We start from the raw sequence: 21,450 nt of genomic DNA on the forward strand, positions 1-21,450 counted from the left end.
TCCTCGACAACGTCAATGCCACCACTTCCCAGCATTCCTGGCGTGGCGGCCGCGGTGACATCAGGAGACAGGAATAACACGACAGCTGGGAGACAGTCAGCAGCGGGCCTGTTCTGGGCCGTGTTTAAATAAAGCTTTGTGGGACACACGGATCACTGCACAAAGTTACACAAACTTTGACTCTGTACTGTACGTCTCTGGACGTGTTTGAATAAAGATTCATCTGCTTGTTAGTGAACAACAAGGAGCTGGTGAATCTGTATCAATTTCCAAGAATATTTGTGTTATTTCTTGTCAAAATGTCTCATTTCTAGTCAAAACTAATCTCTTTCTACTGACAATAAGAATCATCACCTAAAAATGAACTTGTTTTTAGATCATTTTCATTTGTTTCAAACAACTTGAGATAAGTAGAACAATCTGCCAGTGAAAGCAAGTTTTTTGTGCTGGTAATAAGAAAGAAAAACTTGCTCCACTATCAGATTTTTCTACTTATTTCAAGTGAAAATATGCTTGAAAGAAGTAAAAAGTGCCTTAAAAACAAGCTACTTTTTAATGTGATGAGTTGAGTATAATGAGATTTGATTTGACTAGAAATAAGACAAATATTCTTGGTAAGATTTTGAGTTTTTGCAGTGTAAGACTGACATAACACTGTCATAACCATGACATGACACCTGACACCTGATAACCTCATAAACATCAATGAATACTTATGACAGCTGTCGTTAAGTGTCATTCGGTAAGTTATGTCACTTTTGATGCAAAGTTGACATTGTTTGAGATGTTTTTGTTCTGACAAGTTGACATAAAGACAACATAACCTGTCATAGCAGACCTGATTGCCAAACGCTTTAGGAGTTCCAGGGGGTTGGAAACGGGTTTTCATATAATGGTGGCAGATTTGAATGGTCCAAAACACACACTATGAAACATCCAGATGCCTCCATACTGCTCGTCTGTACTGACCCAAGTGTCCTGAAGCCGCCACATGGAAAAGTTGTTCAGAAAAAATGAATGTGATCTCTGTTTTTATCCTTGTTGTAGCAGTAGCTCACAGTGGCTCTGTTGATGTTCGTGCACATGTACGAGATTTGCTGCGAGATGTTCGTCCGTTGTTGGATGAAGTATCCCTTTAATACTTAACAAGCAGATACAGTAGATACGCTCACAGCTATATCGATTGATTGACAGGCGACAAGCTCAAAACAACAACAATTAAAGTTAAGTATATGAGTTGTGTTTTAATGACCAGACACAGACATAAACAGACTCAAGTCCAAGTCAGCAAAGAAGAGTCAACACTGTAAACTCAAAATAAAAATATGACTGTATTACAGATGTAAATGAACCGAGCTGCATCAAAGAAATAATGTTTTTTATATTCTAAAATCTTCTTTAAATGTATTCTTACCTAACTTCTCATTAAAGTCTCCATCTCTCTTCTACATGACAGTATTTATAAAGTTGCTGCTGGAACGTTGAACGACTGAATCACTAAAATTACTGCTGCATCTGTGTCTGAGGAACACGTGAGCGCGTGCGTGTGCGTGTGTGTGTGTGATTGTGTGTGTGTGCATGTGTGACAAGTGTAAATTGTACAGTGTGCTCACACCCAGAGCAGAGCAGCCCAGGACATTCTCCATGCAGCTGTTACACTGCGCCTGCAGCCGGATGCTAAGAATGGCTGAGAGGCTGGCATACCGACACACACACACACACACACACACACACACACACACACACACACACACACTGAACACACTGAACACACACACACACACACACACACAGGAACAGTGGTTGCATCACTATAATCATGTCCTACAGTCTCTCTGTGGCAAGGTCAGGTTAGAGAAAAATGCCCTGCAGGCGAATGCATTATAAATATATGAGAGAGGGAGGGAGAGAGAAGGAGGAGAGGATAAAAGAAAAGAAAGAAAAGTGCATCGTCGAGGACAGGATGAAGAAAAAGAAGAGAGCGATCACCAGGGGCGGGTGGGGGGAGTGAATCCCATTTCAAAGAGCTGCAGTCTGGAGATCTGTCTGCTCCCATCTGCCCCGGCGCCACGCCCGCCATTAAGGCAAATAAAACCGGTCCGACCCGGACGCTGAGCGCCGAGTGTCAAGGTGACGTCCAATCAGACGCTCCGTGTGTTCAAGGTGACGTCCAATCAGACGCTCCGTGTGTCAAGGTGACGTCCAATCATTCGCTCGGCCCTGCAGCTCCGTCCAGGTGGGAGGCTCGTTGTCTTAACGAACTAAAGAGCCTCGGTGGAGAAACTGGAGCATTTACTGTACAGGCATCCATCCAAACAAACAGAACGTAGCCATGGAAACGCCTGTACCGTAGTTAGACAGAGCCGGAGCTCGGAGACAATTAGCTTAGCTTAGCATAAAGACTGGGAGCGGGTGGAAACTGTTAGCCTGGGTCCGTCAGCAGCTCAACAACACAACTAAGAGATGTGATTGGAGCGTTTTAAGAGGAAAATGAAGAGCAGAAACTTTCTGGAGCTCTGGGGCCGTATTCACAAAGAATCTTAAGGTTAAAAGTAGCTCCTAAGGGCCGAATTTAGGAGCAACTCCTAAAAAAAGTGGGCGTGTCAGTCTTAAATTTAGGACTCCTAGTTTTTTAAAATAAGAGTAATTCACAAAGTATTTTATGCCTAAAAGTAGCTCCTAAGTCTGGGAGAGCTTAAAAGTCCTCGTGAGGACTCCTAACTCAGTAAGACCTATTCACAAAGAATCGCAAATGGCAGCCAGGCAAATGTATGGAGGACTGCGAATTGCTGCAGAGGGGGAAGCTGGAGCACCTGCCCCTTTGCTCGTTGATGCCCAAAGTGCCTTTTTGTCGGTGTTTATTTTTTATTTTTTTGTCATCACCAACATTTTCGCTATAAAACGGGAGGAGTGACGGTGACGAACTGTCCAATATAGGCGTCACAACGGTCGGACCGAGGTAACTGCGACTGCTGCGATGCAGTCGTGCTGATGTGAGCCAAAAATATTTTTAAAAGGTTGGTGGGTGCGCTAAACACATGTTAGTAGTAATAGCTCACGTGATAAGGCTGCTCCCCCAATAAACTAAACTTATTGTCAGTGTGGGTTCAAATCCTGCTATAGGCCACAAATGTGGGTAATGCATTTTCTTTTCTCATCATTATTATGATCACCATATAATATTAGGGCTGTCAACGAATGTAAAAATTGATATTAAAATGTGGGAAGAAAAAAACCAGCGGCTGCTTTGCGAGTGGACGCACTGACCCTCATAGAGTTGCATTTGCACAGCGTCAAACTGCAGAAAGTGAGACGCGACAAAAACTGTAGCAGAAAGATGCAGATGGCAGAGAGAAAGTCAGAAAGTTCAGAGCCCAACCTGGCAGCAGAGAGAGTGGTTTGGACTCGAAGCAATCTGAAAAGCCCCGTCGGACCTGACGGCAAAAAAAAAAAAAAAAAGTGTAGCGGAGCGGCGGCGAGGAGGAGGAGGAGGAGGAGGGAGGGGGGCGCCGCCGGCACTCAACAACCAATCACCGTGTTGAGCGCCTCGAATTCGTGCACGAGAATTGACGTAATCCATAGCAACGGGGCGTCACCAGGGGCGTCACTCTTAGTTTGCTCTTAGTGATTTATCCTTAGTAAGAGTAGGTCTCAGCGGCTTTGTGAATAGCTTTTAAGAAAAAACTCCTACGTAAAAACTTTTAGTGCGAGTTAGGAGCACTCCTAGCGGTAAGATAAAAGGCTTTGTGAATACGGCCCCTGAACTAAATCTCAAATCTGTCAGTTTTCACATTTCAGTATTTAATAAACAAGTTATTAGTATTTATACATGTCTTTCTTTCCCTTTTGAAAGAGCCAGAATAACAGGTTATGTTCAATCTCAGGGCTCCTGACGGCCCCTAAGATTTGAGACAGTGCAAACTTTTTTCATCTACTTGCACATGTGCAACCAGTAAATTTGCTGTTTTTCTTTAAAATTAAAATAAAAACACTGGTGAAATGTGGAAGTGGTGACTCAAAGAATCTGGTATCTGTCATTACATTTCTCTAATGAAGCAAAAGACTTATTGTTAAAAACAAATCAGCAACATTTCCATGCTGTCAAGATGCAATTTATGTTTTATCAGATTTTTGTCTTGGTAACACAGGACTCCAGACTGCCCCTAAATGGAGGCATTTTGCCCCTAAAATTTGAGACAGTGTAAGTTTTTTGTCTACTTGCGCATGTGCAACCAGTAAATTTACCTTTTTTTTTTTAACACCGGCAAAGGGGCGACTCAAAGTATCTGGAATCACTACCAGTGTCAGACCCGTGTGTGTGACGATCATGAATGACAAGGAAATGTGAATATTTGCTTTGTAAGTCGATTTACAGTCTGTGCCCCCTACATTTTCTGCTTATGCTTCTAAAATTTGAAGTTAGGGGGTCACTGTGCTCCTAGTTAAAAAAAAAAAAAAAAAAGTTAGTCTGGAGCCCTGAATCAGTATTCACCATGAAAAAGTACACTGCAAAAACTCAAAATCTTACCAAGAATATTTGTCTTATTTCTAGTCAAAATGTCATTTCTAGTCAAAACTAATCTGATTCTACTTACAATAAGACTCATCACATTTTAAAAGTAGCTTGTTTTTAGATACTTTTTACTTCTTTCAAGCAGATTTTCACTTGAAATAAGTAGAAAAATATGATAGTGGAGCAAGTTTTTCTTCCTTATTACAAGCACAAAAAACTTGCTTTCACTGGCAGATTTTTCTACTTATTTCAAGTGAAAATTAGTTTGAAACAAGTGAAAATTATCTGAAAACAAGTTATTTTTAAGGTGACGAGTCTTATTTCAAGTGGAAAGAGATTAGTTTTGACTAGAAATAAGACAAATATTCTTGGAAAGATTTTGAGTTTTTGCAGTGTATGTGGATATGAAATGGACAATTTAAAATAGACATCTTTTTGTCAGTGTTAATTATAAACCTGTACCTTCAAACTGGTGTTAAAGTGTTAATTTGTTTGACTAATGTTGAGCTTCAGTACATTTCCTAACTATTATATGCACTATTTTTGATTCAATTTTAGACCTGGATGAAGGAACATTGTGTTTATTTGGCCTCTTACTGTTATTATCTTATGACCATCTCCTCCATCTCTAGTCATAGACTGTCCTGTGATGCTCCGACAGTGCTCATGTTTCTCCACAGTGCTGTGATACAACTCTTTCACCACTAGATGGAGTCGTCCACCAGGAAACCAGCGCTCATGGCTCCAACCTCCACCTGCTCCCATCGATCATTATTCACAGTGACACTAAAGAAACCGAGAGAAGAAGGAAACTGTTTCCTCTTGTTTTACTGACGTGTCATTATTTACTTTTCTGTTCTGCTGAGTGAGCCCATGATATAAACACTCAGTACTTTGCAGCTGCTGCAGGAAATAACTGGCTGCTGCTGCTGTGTGGGGTTTATTTTTATATTTGTGGTAGAAATCTATTTTGAAACTCTTGTTGGTCACAGTTTATAATGTCGACACACACTGTTAAACATTAGTTGAGCATTAATAAATACTCATTACATTGATTCTAATTACTCTGTAATTTATAAACACAGTTATAAAATGTGAACTCTGGATTAATAAGCTTGTCTTAAATAAATGATGGATTCAGCATTTATAAATAAAACATTATATCAATTACAAACCAGTTATTTAGGAGATTCATGGTTCATTCAGGTCGTTACCAAACTGTCAGTGCAATACTTATACTATAAAACATCAGTTAACACACTCACTAATCATTAGTACTAGTGTCTAAATGCTGGAAAGTATTAAAATATAATAATTAAACACAAAATAGATGGTTTTATTAATAACTGTGTTTATAAATTACAGATAAATTAGTATCAATGGAGGAAGAATGATTTATAAATGATGAATAATGTTTAATAAAGTGTAGCTATTATAAAGTTTTTTGGTTATATGTCAGTTACTTAATTTAATTTAATAGTATCTGTTTTAGTCTTTTACGGTTGAGTTTCATTCACAAAAAGCTGCAGCTCACTGATGATGATGATGATGATGCAGGTCGAGCTGTAGCTGCAGCTTAAATCCGACACACACACACACACACACACAGACGGGGTGTGGACAGAGAGCAGCAGGCGTCACAGCTGTGTGTGGCCGAGCCGACGTCTCGTCTCGTCGTCCTCGCTGAGCTGAGCTCTGACAAGCTGCCACATCCCAACACACCCAGCACAGGACACCCAGTCATCGTCATGACAACCCTGATAAAGACCCAGTGGGAAGAAGGAAGAAGGAGCCGCAGCGAGAAGCTCGGACGTCTTCAGCTCCAGATGTGACTGAGCTGAGGGACTAAACCCAGTTCAGTCTGAGTGAAACTGAAGCAGCTGCAGAAGAAAACTCAGATCAGATCCATCTTCATCATTTAGACCAGATTTAAAAAAACAACCTGGGTTTGTTTCTGGTTTGACTTTTCTCTCTGTTAGTAGTACTGTAGTAGTAGTATTATTATTAGATAGTACAAGAGGATGTTGTGATGTGCTGCGGCCACCAGAGGGCGCAGCAGCAGCTGATCCAACTCAACAAGGTTCAGCTCCATCACCGTGCTGCAGTGGAGAACAGTTCAGCTTCATCTCATCAGCATCAACAAACCACTATGAAGTCTTTTAACGTCCTCATTCTGTATTGAATCTATGTTTTTCTTCTTCTGCCTTGTTGTTTTATGTCTAAACTTGTGTTTCTCTTTTTTCTTTTCTTTTATATCACCTCAACAGAGACTTATTCATTGTACCTATGCTTATATTTTCTTCTGTATATATTGTTAAGATGGGGGGAGGGGAGGGGGGGTGAATTTTGTGGTTTATTCTTATAGTTTTTAACTTTGTAATTCTGGTAATATTTAACTTTGTAATTTTTGTAATATTTAATTGATCTTTTTTCTCCTTTTTCTAACCCATTTTAAACTATAATATTCTTTGCCTTTGTACACTGGAGCGCTGTGATGAAAGAATACAAAAAAAAAAAGTATATTCTATTCTATTCTATTCTATTATTCTCCCTGGCTGCACTGTGTGAAATGAACTTTTTTTTCATTTTCTTTGCCAGGTTCAGGCCGGCTTCTGTGCTGCACTTTGTGTCATCTTTACTGTTGTGAAGCATGCGGATATAAGCATTGTCCAGTTCGAGTCTGATTAAGGCGTTTACATGCAGAAGGAAAACGGTTTCCGATCACATTATCTGAGTGTTTCAGTCGGATCTGGAGAAGTCTGGTTTTAGTCGGATTAAGTTTGCAATCATTTGTTTTTTCAACTGTCATGCAAACGTATTGCTTGTTATTATTACATCAGGTCACACACACACATACACACATATGCAAATCAGGACACACACAGAGTCAGAGTGACATCAGTTACACTCACCACAAAGCTGCAGTTGTACGTCTCTCTTACACACACACACACACACACACAGTCGTCACTGTAAGTCTGACCTTGTCACTTCAGTCGCATCCAGAACCAGGCAGTGAGCCAGCACATCCCATGACTACACACACACACACACACACAGACACACACATTATAGATCCTTCAAAGTTGTGTAACCTAAAAACAGACAGTGATGCTGTCAAATGTGTGGTGTGTTTCCTGAACGTTGTGAGGACTGACGACGACTGAAGTTAAACAGGTAGAAATCAATAAAGATGGATGTAAAAGTCTGATTCTCTCTTCTTCAAACCGGTTGTGTGACACTGAACCGTTGTTGTTGTGAGTTCAGAATAAGCTCTATTATAATCAATCAAAACAAAACCTGATTATTTACAGTCTGAAGGTGTGTTCCTTCTCCTTCCTCTGACTGTTACCACTTCTAAAATCACTTCACTGCATTAAGTAACAACAACAACAGTGTTGCTGTGAGCTGCAGCCTGCAGTATACACACTGAGGAAGTGAAGGAATCAACCCTACAGAGCACCGGTTTAAGGAAATGCAAACAAACCAACAGCCACAAACATTTATCACCAAAATTCATCATCCTCTGGTTAAATTAAATAGAAGTCTGTTTTTTCCAACAAATAGTTGTCAGTTGCAAAAAGCTCAAGATCTAAATAAAAAAAAAAAGGTGGATTCTAGGGGTGGGAGAAAAAATTGATTCACATAAATATCACGATATCTTTTTTGACGATTTTTGAATCGATTTTTTTTTTTTTTTTGGAAAAAAAAAAAAATATATATAGCCTATATTTTTTGAATTTTTTAAATATTGTGCAATGTGCATTTGTTAGCCTTTTTTTACATACAGAGAGTCCAGGTTTTGAAAAGGGTTTAAGTTCACTTTATAATGGAGTATGTTAATTTATAGGCTCCTACAGTATTTGTGTGCAGATAAATGTTAAAAATGCAGACTAAAAAATCGAGAGAATCGGCAATATTGTAGAATCGCAATTTAAATCGAATCACCATCCAAAAAATCGTAGAAGAATCGAATCGGGAGAAAAGCGAATCGTCCCAGCCCTAGTAGATTCCTTGTTTGCCTGTTTTGTCCACTGCATAATATTTATTTACTATGTGAGGAAACAGAGAGCTGCAGCCGAGGGAGATGTAAACTGTAAACAGAAAAGAGATGACGCAGGTTACGTATGAAGTTCTGCATGAGAGAGAGAAAGTGAGTCAGCGACAGACTGAGACAGGAAGCAGCAGATTCACTGTGATGAGCAGCAGTTACTGGAAACTAGAAAATTTCCTCTCGGGAAATTTTGAATGGGCCACGGGAGCTACTGCGGGTTGTGCCATCTCTGTCAACATGGGAATCAAACCCACGATCTTAAGGTCAAGACAGAGCTGATCAGACAGACACATGATCATCTTTCTATAAGCACTGATATGGAGGAGCTGTAACCACATTAGGTTACCTGTGTGTGTGTGTGTGTGTGTGTGTGTGTGACTGTAATCACATGAAGCTGGCTCTAGAGTCTGTGTGTGTGTGTGTGACTGACTTGACACATAGTTAGTTAGTAGCTGCATCCTGTGTCAGTCTGATTTAGCTGTGTCTGTGTTTATAAACATTTAAACGAGTGCCAGGTGGATTGTTTATGAAGTTAACGAGCCCTGGCCTGAGGATCAAAGAGGTTACCACGGCGATAGGGGCCCCCGCAGGCTGAGACAGACAGAAACATGGAGAAAAACAGCCATTTTCTGCCTCTAAACCGGCCTCACAATTAGGCCTAGCATGACAAAACGGTAACTCCTATCAGAACAAAACACAGATCAACGTTGCTCTAAGGACTTACTGAAAATTTCGGTACGATTTGGTGTTTCTACAGTAAATATTCTGGCGACGCTGGCAGTTTTAAAACATCAGGCCGTTCTGCTCCTCTCAGAAAATATTTGTATTGGACTCAATGAGGAGCAGGGACAGACGTGGCCGCACTCAGAGGCTGATTCTGTAAGTTCTGTAAGTCTCTCTGATATTTTGAGCACATGACATGAGAGATAACAAGTTTGTCTTACAAATTCTGAAAAAATTATGTCTGTAGAGTGTAAATTGTGGCCGTGGTGGCAATTTATCCAGAAAAAATACAGAATGTTTCTTCACTCTCTCCCACTCTAACCGATGATGTCACGCACTCTGACACGAACATTCCATGCAATACACACCCATTATAAACTCATAATTTCTCCAAAAATGATCATGGTCATTGATCAGGGATTGATCAAAAACTATATGACCTATCAAAACGTGGAGTAATACGACAATACACAAGACTTGTGTCTACTGTTTAAAGTTTAAATGGAGTCTCTAGGTGAAAGTATGCCTGAGCAGTAGACTTTTGTTAAACTCCAATGATTGGTCTTTTTCGGTCTTTTTTTTTCGCCCGTCCCATTGACTTACATGCAAAATTTTTGCGCAGTTTTTCGCGACTACGTCGCGAAAAATTCGTAAACTGTTGAGAAAAGTAATAGCACAGCGATCCCGATCAGGACGCACGTTTTGATATATAATATGTCCTGCAACTCTTCGAGTTGCAGGACTAGTAGCACATCGAAATCTGGCCGGAAGTGGAAAAATAATAATAACTAGAAAAAGATAGCATTTCCTGCAGAAAATGCGTGTGAATGCTGAAAGCAGCTGAACGCTGTTGCTGAAGCAATGCTGAATGAGCTGAAGAAATTGTTGAATCAATGCTAAATTAGTTGACGAAACTGCTAAAGCAATGTTGAAAAGACTAATGCTAGAGTAGAGTAGAGTAGAGAGTAGAGGAATACTTTATTCATCCCTAGGAGGGAAAAAGCTGAAACATATAACTTGTAGTGTGAGATGAATGCCTTTTTAAAGGTAAAAAGCAGTAGAAATGCCAAAGGGAGAAGAAAACATTGAAATTCTGCATGTTTAAATGTAATGGTTAAATAGTTGAAATCTGCAGCTAACCTAACAGGAAGGACAACTGATGAACCAGCACTAACATAGCTGAAGCAATGGCTGAGAATATATTTAAAAGTAGAAGATGTGAGACTTTGTATGAAATGGCTGGAAATTACTTGAATTGTCAAAGAAGAGTTTGAAAAATTCCTGAATTAGGAAAAAAGTTAATGCCTACTGAAATACATTGTAAACTGACAGCAGAAGAACATTGTTGAAGAATATAGATGGAGCATTAGCTGAGGAGTAGAACATGTAAACAGCGGGTTTAATGGTGTGAAATGGTTGAGAAGAGCCTCAGTAGTTTAGGATACGTGTAAAACAATGTGTTAAACATGACCAAAATGGAGAAATGTGTATTTTCAGTTTAAATAGCTAAAGAACAAAATTAACAGCAACGAGTCCATTAACTACAACAGGAAGATAGAGAGGTACATACAAAACAGTCTGACAACTGTAGGAAAAGTGTGTGTGTGTGTGTGTGTGTGTGGTAGTTAGTGTGTGTCCATTTGTGTGTGTGTGTTGGATTTGTGTGCATGGTGAGTGTGTGTGTCCATTTGTGTGTGTGTGTGTTGGATGTGTGTGTGTGGTAGTTAGTGTGTGTGTGTGTGTGTGTGTGTGTGTGTGTGTGTGTGTGTGTGTGTGTGACACTGACAGACTGAGAGAGAATGTGTGTGATAGATATATGAATTGTTGAAATAGCACAAAGTATGAAGGAGGAGTTAGATCCTGAAAAAGAGCGGAAGAAGTAAGAATAATAATAAGATAGATAGATAGATAGATAGATAGATAGATAGATAGATAGATAGATAGATAGATAGATAGATAGATAGATAGATAGATAGAGAAGGAGAGAGGGAGAGAGAGGGAGGGAGAGATGGAGGGAAGGATAGAGAGAGGGAGGAAGGGAGGGAGAGAGGGAAGGAGGGAGACAGAAGAGAGAGAGGGAAGGATACAGAGAGGGAGGAAGGGAGGGAGAGAGGGAAGGAGGGAGAGAGGGAAGGAGGGAGACAGAAGAGAGAGAGGGAGGAAGGGAGGGAGAGAGGGAAGGAGGGAGAGAGGGAAGGAGGGAGACAGAAGAGAGAGAGGGAAGGATAGAGAGAGGGAGGAAGGGAGGGAGAGAGGGAAGGATAGAGAGAGGGAGGAAGGGAGGGAGGGAGAGAGGGAAGGAGGGAGACAGAAGAGAGAGAGGGAAGGATAGAGAGAGGGAGGAAGGGAGGGAGAGAGGGAAGGATAGAGAGAGGGAGGAAGGGAGGGATTATAATTATTATCATTTAGAAGTATATAGTATGAATAATATCATTTCAGACAGACAGACAGACCCAGAGAGAACAAGAGAGAGAGACAAATAGAGAGGGTGACACAGAGAGAGAGAAAGAGAGAGAGAGAGAGAGAGATAGATAGATAGATAGATAGATAGATAGATAGATAGATAGATAGATAGATAGACAGACAGACAGACAGACAGACAGACAGACAGACAGACAGACAGACAGACAGACAGACAGACAGACAGACAGACAGACAGACAGACAGACAGACAGACAGACAGACGGACAAAGAGAGAGAGACAGATAGAGAGGGTGACACACACCCACAGATAGATAGATAGATAGATAGATAGATAGATAGATAGATAGATAGATAGATAGATAGATAGATAGATAGATAGATAGAGACAGACAGACAGACAGACAGACAGACAGACAGACAGACAGACCATGCCACAGCATGGTGGCAGCTTTAACCATAGGCTTTAACTGCTCTGTGACACCCTCAAACAGATCTAATGTACGACAAATCTGTACTTAGTACGAGCAAAAGGTTTACATTTTCCGAACCATAAGACCTTGCTGAACGCGTCCGTGTCACTTTGGTGTTTCTAGAGTAAAAATTGTTGATTGTGTCGCAGGTTGGAAACTTTGGGACGTTTAGAAAATCAGCGCCTACTTTTGAATGGGAGTCAATGAGAGGAGAGAGGGAACTGGCCGCACTCAGAGGCTCCCAGTTTAAATTGTGTTTGTCTCTCTGGTTTTTTGAGCACATGAAGAGATCGAGGATGAGCTTGTCTACAAGCATGCCCGAAATTATGTGTGTAGAGTGTAATCTGTGGCCGTGCTGACAGGATAGAGAGAAAAATGTGAGAGGATTTTTAGACCCTCTGTCACTCTACCAACTGCCAACGTCCGAACATTCCGTCCCATTGACTTTCAAGTTTAAATCTGAATTTTGTCAGAAATTTTAATGATTTTAAAAACTATACATATATCTGAAACTGTTGAAGATATCAATAAGCTGAGATATAGCTGAATAGTTGAAAGGTTTGTGAACAGTTTAAAAGTTGAATGAAGTCTGTAGCTGAAAGTATGCTGAAGCTATTAGAGGCTGAATGAAGCAGAAGATTTGAAGAGTTTGAAGACTGTTTCAATTCATTTCCTATGAGAGAAAAATTGCAGAAAAAGTTAAATATTTTAAAAAGTATAAATAGTTGAAAAGAGAAAAGTCATAGCAACATTGTCCTGAGAAAGCTGCACGTTTTGATATATGAATTGTTGAAATAGCACAAAGTATGAAGGAGCAGAAAACTGCTGAAAAAGGGTGGAAGAAGTAAGAATAATAATAATAATAATAATAATAAGTATAAAGATTTGAATAACAATAGTGTGAATGCTTGCAGCATTCACACTAACTAGGAAAAAATCCACACAATAACAGTAGTGCCCGGGCTTCGCCCGGGCACTGGTCCCTGCAGCTATTTCATAGCTGTTGGGACCAGTGCCCGGTGCGATTGCCCGTGGCCCTAACTACTGCTGCTGCTGCTGCTGCTGCTGCCGCCATGTTTTATTCAGAGGAGGAGGGAGAGGGGGAGGAGGAGGAGAAAAATAAGTAAAAAGAGAAGGAGACGGAGAAGGAGAAGGAGAAGGAGAAGGAGGAGGGGGGAGGGAAAGGAGATGAAGCAGGAGGGAGGAGAAAGAGGATGAGGAGGATGAGGGAAGAGGAAGAGGAGAAGGAAGGAGAAAGAGGAGGGGGAAGAGGAGGAGGGAGGACGAGGAGAAGGGAAGAGGAAGTGGAGGAGAAGAGGTGGAGGAGGAGGAGGGGGAGGAGGGAGGAGGAGGAAGGAGAGAAGGAGGAGGAGGGAAGAGGAAGAGAAGGAGGAGGAGGGAGAAGGAGGAGGAGGAGAAAGAGGAAGAGGAGAAGGAGGGAGAAAGAGGAGAGGAGGAGAAAAAGAAGTAAAAAGAGAAGGAGGCAGAGAAGGAGGAGGAGGGAGGAAAAGGGGATGAAGCAGGAGGGAGGAGAAAGAGGAGGAGGAGGAGAAGGAGGGGGAAGAGGAGAGGAGGAGGAGTGAGGTAGAGGAGAAGGAGGAAGAGGAGGAGGAGGGAAGAGGAAGAGGAAGAGGAGGAGAGAAGGAGGAGGGAGGAGGAGGAGGAGGGAAGATGAAGAGAAGGAGGAGGGAGGAGGAGGAGGAAAGAGGAGGAGGAGGAGAAGGAGGGGGAAGAGGAGAGGAGGAGGGAATAGGAAGAGGAGGACAAGGAGAAGAGGAGGGGAGAGGAAGAGGAGAAGGAGGAGGAGGGAAGAGGAAGAGGAGGAGAAGGCGTGAGGAGGAGGAGGAGATGAGCAGGGAGGACAAGGAGGAGGGAGGAGGAAGAGGAGGAGAAGAAAGAGAGGAGGAGAAAAAGGAGAGAGGAGAAGGAGGAAGAGGAGGAGAAGAGGTTGAGAGGAGGGGGAAGAGGAGGAGAGGAGGTGGGGAAGGAGAAGGAGGAGGACGGAGGACAAGGAGAAGGGAAGAGGAAGAGGTGGAGAGGAGGAGGAGGAGAAGGAGGCAGAGAAGGAGAAAAAGGAGGGGGGAGGAGAAAGAGGAGGAGGAGGAGAAAAAGAAGGAGGAGGTGGAGAAGGAACAGAAGAAGGAGGAGAAGCATTAAAAGAAGGAGGAGAAGGAGGAGGGAGGAAACAGAGCCAAAGCAGGAGCTTGATGGAGGAGAAAGAGGAGAGGAAGAAGGAGAAGGAGAAGGGAGGAAAAGAAGGAGGAGAAAGAGGAAGAGGAGAAGGAGAAGTAGGAAATAGAGGAGGAAAAGAAGTAGGAAAAGAAGGAGGAGAAAGAGGAAGAGGAGAAAGAGAAAGAGGAGGAGAAACTGTCTGAGCTTCAGACTGGTGATGAGGAAACATCTGAGTCACTGAATCTAAACATAAACTCTGATCAATAAAAGATGAGCAGCGTTAAACAGCTGAGCGGTGATTAATGGATGAAGGAGTTCATGTTCATGAACTCTGCTCCTCTTCTCCTCCTTCTCCTCCTCCTTCTTCTCCTCCTCCTCTTATGTAAAGCCCTGTGGCGATGAAGAGGAGGAGCTCGGTCCGTGTGATGATGAAGATGCAGATGCCTGCTCCCTCAGTGGAGTTACATAAACACACACAAACCGGTCGACAGCGTGACTCGCCGACCGAAGCCACTCGTTACATAACCAGGAGGAGAGAGGAGAGGAGAGGAGAGGAGAGGAGAGGAGAGGAGAGGAGAGGAGAGGAGAGGAGAGGAGAGGAGGGGAGAGGAGGGGAGAGGAGAGGAGAGGAGAGGAGAGGAGAGGAGAGGAGAGGAGAGGAGAGGAGAGGAGAGGAGAGGAGAGGAGAGGAGAGGAGGGGAGGAGAGGAGGGGAGGAGAGGAGAGGAGGGGAGGAGAGGAGAGGAGAGGAGAGGAGAGGAGAGGAGAGGAGAGGAGAGGAGAGGAGAGGAGGGGAGAGGAGGGGAGAGGAGGGGAGAAGCAGCAATGCATCATGGGAGACTGGGTGCCTGAGGTCAGACTGATGTTCTACCGTCCTGGTTGGTTCAACACCGAGCAGCTACACGGCGCCGCGTCCACCTGCTGCCTCTGGGCTTCACTTCTGAGACATTTAGAAAAGGTCAAAATTTAAATAATCTCATCTGAAACGAGCTATTTAATGTTTCTGTTTTGTTGTGGTTTACTTCCTGTTTGTTTCATCGCGCACACACACACACACACACACACACACACACTCACACACTCGATCTCAGCTCTTATCAACAACCAACAACACAGAGGAGATCAATCCTTATCGGCTCAGTTATCGGCTTCATAACAGATTAGATTATAGATTATTACTGCAGCTCATACATGCACCTGGAGAGTTCAGACACTAACACAATTAAAATCTTATGAAGCAGAATTCAAAATGTTTTCAAAAATTCAATTTTTAAGATAAAATTCTGATATTTGCTAAACTTCCTCGACCATGACTCTCACTTGTTTTTCAAGAAGATTGAATTTCAAGAATTGGCTGGTATATGTTTACAGTCAAATGTCTTCATGCACTATAGGCTCAGTTTTTCAGAACCCGGTTGCAGGAAGGTCTGAAGATGCAGTCGCAGCAAATTTGGTGTCAACTGAGCAAAAATTGTGGGAGAAGAAAGGTTTAATAAGTTTTACACTTTTTGAAAAAAGAAACAGAGTGATGGACTTAATCTGGATTTTTTTTTTTTTTTTTTATAAATTTTGGTGAAAGTTGCAAAACTGTAGGATGTACTGTTGGTTTGTTAGTTTGTGAAGTTTTTAAACTTAGATGCAGGTTGTGACTTGAACTCTCAACTTCTGACACAACGAACCAGCTCCTAACTCACTGAGCTAATTGTCCAGAGGTGAACTATGGCTTCACAAATAGACTAAACCAGTCAAAATACATAAATTGCATCTTGACAGCATGGAAATGTTGGTGATTTGTTTTTAACGATAAGTGTTTTGCTTCATAAGAGAAAAATTGATGTTTAAAAATGCCACTCAATTGTTCCCACGAGAGCAGATTTCAAAATGTTTTCAAAAATTCAGTTTTTCAGATAAAATTATGATATTTGCTAAACTTCATCAACAACGATTGTCAATTCTGTTCAGGAAGATTTTAGCAAGAATTGTCTGGTATATGTTTACAGTTTTTCAAATATCAAAAAGCCGGTTGCAGTGGCAGCAAATTGTGGGAGGAGAAAGGTTTAATAGAGTGATGAACTTCATAATTTGTACTGGATTCGATCGTTACAAAAGTTTCTATAGTATTGGGGCTACATTTTGGTGAAAGTTGCATTGGTTGATTTGTTAGGAACTTTCAAAGTTTTAAAATGTAGACGCTAATTGTCGTCTGTATAATTCTATGTGGTGTTGTTTTGCACACTGCTTTCTTAGCCAGGTCACTCTTGTAAAAGAGGTTTCTTAAATCTCAATGAGTTTTACCTGGTTGAATAAAGGATAAAGTCACACACACACAGAAACTTTCCTTCAATCTCAGCTCTTATCAACAACAAAGAGACGGAGGAGTTCAATCACGTTATCGGCTTCAAAACAGATAAGATTCTAGATTATTACTGCAGCTCGTATCAAACCTGCACCGAAGAAAGTTCAGATAAAGACAACCAGGAGAAACCAGGAGAAACCAGGAGACTCTGATGATGTAAACCTGCCTCAGGGGCCAAACAACCGGCTTTGCTAATAATAATTCACCACAACAAAAATAAAAACAACACAACATGAGGCCAAAGAGCAGAAGAACACAGACTAGTACACTGCAAAAGTTCAAAATCTTACCAAGAATATTTGTCTTATTTCTAGTCAAAATGTCATTTCTAGTCAAAATAAATCTAATTATACTTAAAATAAGACTCATCATATTAAAAAGTAGCTTGTTTTTAGACACGTTTTACTTTTTTCAAGCAAATTTTCCACTTTAAATAAGTAGAAAAATCTGACAGTGGAGCAAGTTTTTCTTTCTTATTACAAGCACAAAAAATCTGCTTTCACTGGCAGATTTTTCTACTTATTTCAAGTGAAAATGTGTTTGAAACAAGTGAAAATGATCTAAAAACAAGTTAATTTTTAGGTGATGAGTCTTATTTTAAGTGGAAAGAGATTAGTTTTGACTAGAAATAAGACAAATATTCTTGGAAAGATTTTGAGTTTTTGCAGTGTAGAAGAAGGTGAAGCCACACTGCGAGACGCAGCCCGCAGCGCCGAGGAGAGATGCTGCTGATTCACTGACCCACTTCCTTTTCAACATCAAAGAGTCTGCTGCAGACTAAAGTTTAAACGGACAAAGAAACTGGACCACAGACTGAACCGAGGACGTGTCACAGACGTTTATCTGAGTTTACCTTGAGCTGCACCAGGTGGACGTCCACGTGTCTGTTGTCGCTGTCTTGTCCCACCGAGTGCGTGAGCTGCGTGACTCGGTCGCTGGTGGCCCTCAGCCACGTCTCGATCTCCGGCAGGTGGAGGACGACCTTCCAGTCGGCGCCGGTGTGCAGGGGCGGAGGTTTCTTTGACCTGCAGACACACACACACACACACACACACACACACACAATAAAGGCATGAGACTGGTGAGGACTGATGAAGGGCTTAACAATGAGACGGACTAGACGGACGAAGACACAAACTGAGCTGAGAGAGACAATACAGGACACAAAAACACTACGTCAACACGCTGTTGTGTATCTGGTTATGTTGTGGTCAAGACCGTATTACGTTATTCAGTCCCAGTCCTCATAATAATCGTGTGTCTTGATATTTACATTATTCCTCCTCAGCTACAAAGGAAAAAGATGATTTGATGTAAAATCTAAACCATATTTAATGTGAACAAAGTTTGTATTGAACAGAAGAACACAGCACAGAGGTACTATACCAGAACGGGTCCCAGAACTAGTACTGGTACCAAAGCCGGTACCAGAAGTAACACCAGAACTGGTACCAAAACCAGTACCATTACTAAAGTGGGTACCAGAACCAGCACCAGCAGAAGTACCAGCACAAGAATCAACACCACGTGCCACCAAAAGCCAATTGTTAGCGGGGTTAAACAGGTTTTTTGGCCAGTGGGAAAGGGGTAAGAGACACAGACACATTTGACACTGCAGCTGTGGTCTGGACCGGTCTGGAGAAAACATCCAGAGTCCAGCTCAACTGAGACTGAGACAAGACAGAGACCTTGAACAGGTGGTCTCAAGACCAGTAAAAAGTACTACAAAACTAGTATCTGGATGTTGTTTTAGAGGGAAATTCATGCAAAACCGCTGATGCACGTTGCCTTCAGGGACAGTTTTTCATCAAGCAGTCTCTGAATTTCCCTCTAAAACAACTCTGTGTGGTAACGTTGTGTTATTATCTCATAGCGTGGTGAATGTGCAGGTCACAACTTGTCCACCAGAGCGTTGTGGAGTTGTTGGATTGTGTATTTGATGAGTTTGATGAGGGAAACCAAGAAATCCCATGAGCCTCCGTAGCGTAGCTCTGAGCAGCTCGCGGCTCTGCTCCGCCGTTCTAAAAGTAGCTTGCACCGACAAATAAAGGTAACAAACCTACTGCTATGACTATAGAGATTATGGCAATGGGCCAGTTTGCCAAAATGTTGAACTATCCCCAAATAAATTTAAGTCAAAAGCAACTGGACTTAACCAAGTCCAGTTGCTTTTGACTTAAATTTATTTGGGGATAACGATGACCTGGACAAATGAGAATATTCACAGGCTTGTTGAACTATCCCTTTAATGTGTTAGATGTGATAGTTTTTACTTGAAAACCTTTAAAGTGAAAGGTGAAATTGTCAGGTATTTATGTGTATATATATAAAAAAAACAATACAAATTGATTCATCCATAAACTAAAAAGTAAGGATTATGAAAGAGAAACTGGTTCCTCACCTCCTGGAGGGGTCTCCGCCCAGCTGAGGCTCTGACCCGGACATGAGGCCCTGGCTGGGGCCGGGCCCCGGGGAGGGGGGTCCGTCCTGGGACTGATGATGGTCCAGACCCAGACCCAGACCCAGGGGGGCGTGGCCAACGTGGCCGGCGTGGGGGGCGGAGCCGGCAGGGTCCACGGTCGGGGTGACGGGGGTGATGGAGGTGATCATGGGGGACGGCGGCTCAGGGGCCACGGGCGAGAGAGCTACGATGCTCATGGTGCAAGAGAGGGAGAGAGAGAGAGAGAGGTACGGGGTTCCTAACGTGGGTGGGCGAGCTTCATTGGAGTGAACTGGAGAGACAAAGAGAGAGAGAGAGGAAGAGGAAGAGGAAGAGGTGAGTCAAAACATTGATATAAACAAGAAGGAACAAACAGCCAGAGGAGAGGGAAGGAAGGACAGAATAGAGAGAATAAGAAATGAACATAAAACATAATGAGGAGAGATGAACAGAGAGAATAAAAGAGCAAACAGATGATTGAAAAAAGAAATTAAACAAGGCAGCAAACAATTAATATAACAGACAAACGAAGAGGAACAAAACCAAATGTTATCGGCTGTTAAAGGAAAATAAATAGAATCTGTGTTAATGCCTGTGTGTTTGTGTATCAGGCCAAAATGATAAGAAACTAACAGAATAGTGGAGAATGAAGAATATTTTAGAAAATTAATGAAGCTATACAAAATCACATTTTAAAAGAAAGCACTTTGCAATTTCGTTTTCACACACAGACACACACACACACACACACACACACTCACACTGCTGCAGAGCTGTCATGCAAAACACCGCTGTGACATCAGAGATTCAGGCCCTGTTTACACGACAACCCTCACGGATGAAAACAGCAAAATATTTTATCGGATGTGGCAAGGCAAGGCAATTTTATTTGTATAGCCCGTTTTTACAAACAGTTTGTCTCAAAGGGCTTTACATGGCATCTTAACAACATCCTCTGTCCTTAGACCATCACATCGACTGAGGAAAAACTCCATGGAAAACCCTTTTAACAGGGAAGAATTGGAGAAACCTCAGGGTGAGCAACAGAGGAGGGATCCCTCACCCAGGACGGACAGACGTGCAATAGATGTTGTTACAGACAAGAAAACAGTTTACAACAGAGAATGTGAGAAACGTGGAAATGTTAACCACAGGATGTGCCTTTCGTTTAGACGGTGACGGCATTTTGGGGGCTTGAAAACGCAAAATAGTGAAACCACCCTCCAAAGTGGAACTCTTCAAAACTCTCCACCGTTGCGTCCCCATGTAAAGGGTGAAAACGCAAAAGTCTGCTCTGATCGGTACGACTTGTGGAGGCACGGAGGGCAGCGTTACGATGGCCGGCGTACAGCCTGCTGGAAATCAATAAGAAGTGCATACAACACTGAATTCCACAGACTTTTGCGTCACCATGTGCACGCAGATTTCCTCCCCAAAAACGCTCATCTAAAAAAAATAAATAAATAAAAAAGTGAGAATGCAACGGCACTTTTGCGTTTTCTGTTCAGATCGTTTCCGTGTAAACGTAGCCTCAGTGTGTTGCTCGAGGGCACTTCAGAGTACAGACAGACAGGAGGAGGAGATGGGATTCAAACCAGCAACTGTGCAGGTTAAAGTCTGAGGAGGTTTAACTCAGATAAAAAACAGACCAGTCAGACTGAAAGGACCTGATTTCAATCAGAAGGTGCAGTGTAAAGTTAAAAAAAAAAAGAAAGTACCAGGGTGTGTAGTTGTGATGGTTAAGTTTGAGGTTATGTGCACAGACACACACACACACACACAAAACCACCAATGTGTGTGTATGTGTGTTATAGAAGTCCATTATCTGCAAGGAAAGACAAGCTGGAAATCAATGTGCTGCAGGAGACAGAGCTGCTGCTGCTGCTGCTGCTCTGAGGGTGATACACACTGTTCTTCTGGGAACACACACACACACACACACACACACACACACACACACACTGTCCTACATCCAAGAACAAAGGCTCTTACAGACAAAGTCGGACACAGCAGCAACGTCCAGATTAGAGTCAGAGCTGAGAGGGAGAAGTTTCAGTCCTGAGGAATCAGTCTCTTCTGATCTTTTACACAGAAATATATTTGTCCCCATCATTTTGTGGAATAAACATGAGGAGATGAGGATGTGCAGATATTCTGTATTCTGGACAACATCTTACTCAAAATAATAACATATAATATGCATAATTCAGGTTGTGGTTCAGTTGCATCTCACTGAATGTGAACACATTATCAAATCCCTTGTTAAATTAGTCTGGATATAAATTAACCTGTCACTAAT

The 21,450-nt window shown here is 42.0% G+C and overlaps 1 protein-coding gene across 1 annotated transcript in view; it reads right to left on the reverse strand.

Annotated features, from left to right (window-relative positions):
- Positions 1 to 21,450, reverse strand: part of akap6 (A kinase (PRKA) anchor protein 6) — a 228,035-nt gene that overhangs the window by 205,798 nt on the left and 787 nt on the right. The window contains exons 2-3 of the mRNA XM_085767983.1: positions 19,113 to 19,443; positions 17,565 to 17,736 (exon numbers count right to left, since the gene is read on the reverse strand). Of these exons, the coding sequence (XP_085624109.1) occupies positions 17,565 to 17,736; positions 19,113 to 19,443 (503 nt within the window). The remainder of the gene's footprint in view (positions 1 to 17,564; positions 17,737 to 19,112; positions 19,444 to 21,450) is intronic.

Source organism: Trachurus japonicus, chromosome 22, assembly GCF_045865225.1.
Source record: "Trachurus japonicus isolate A0001 chromosome 22, Traja_1.0".
Taxonomy (NCBI): Eukaryota; Metazoa; Chordata; class Actinopteri; order Carangiformes; family Carangidae; genus Trachurus; species Trachurus japonicus.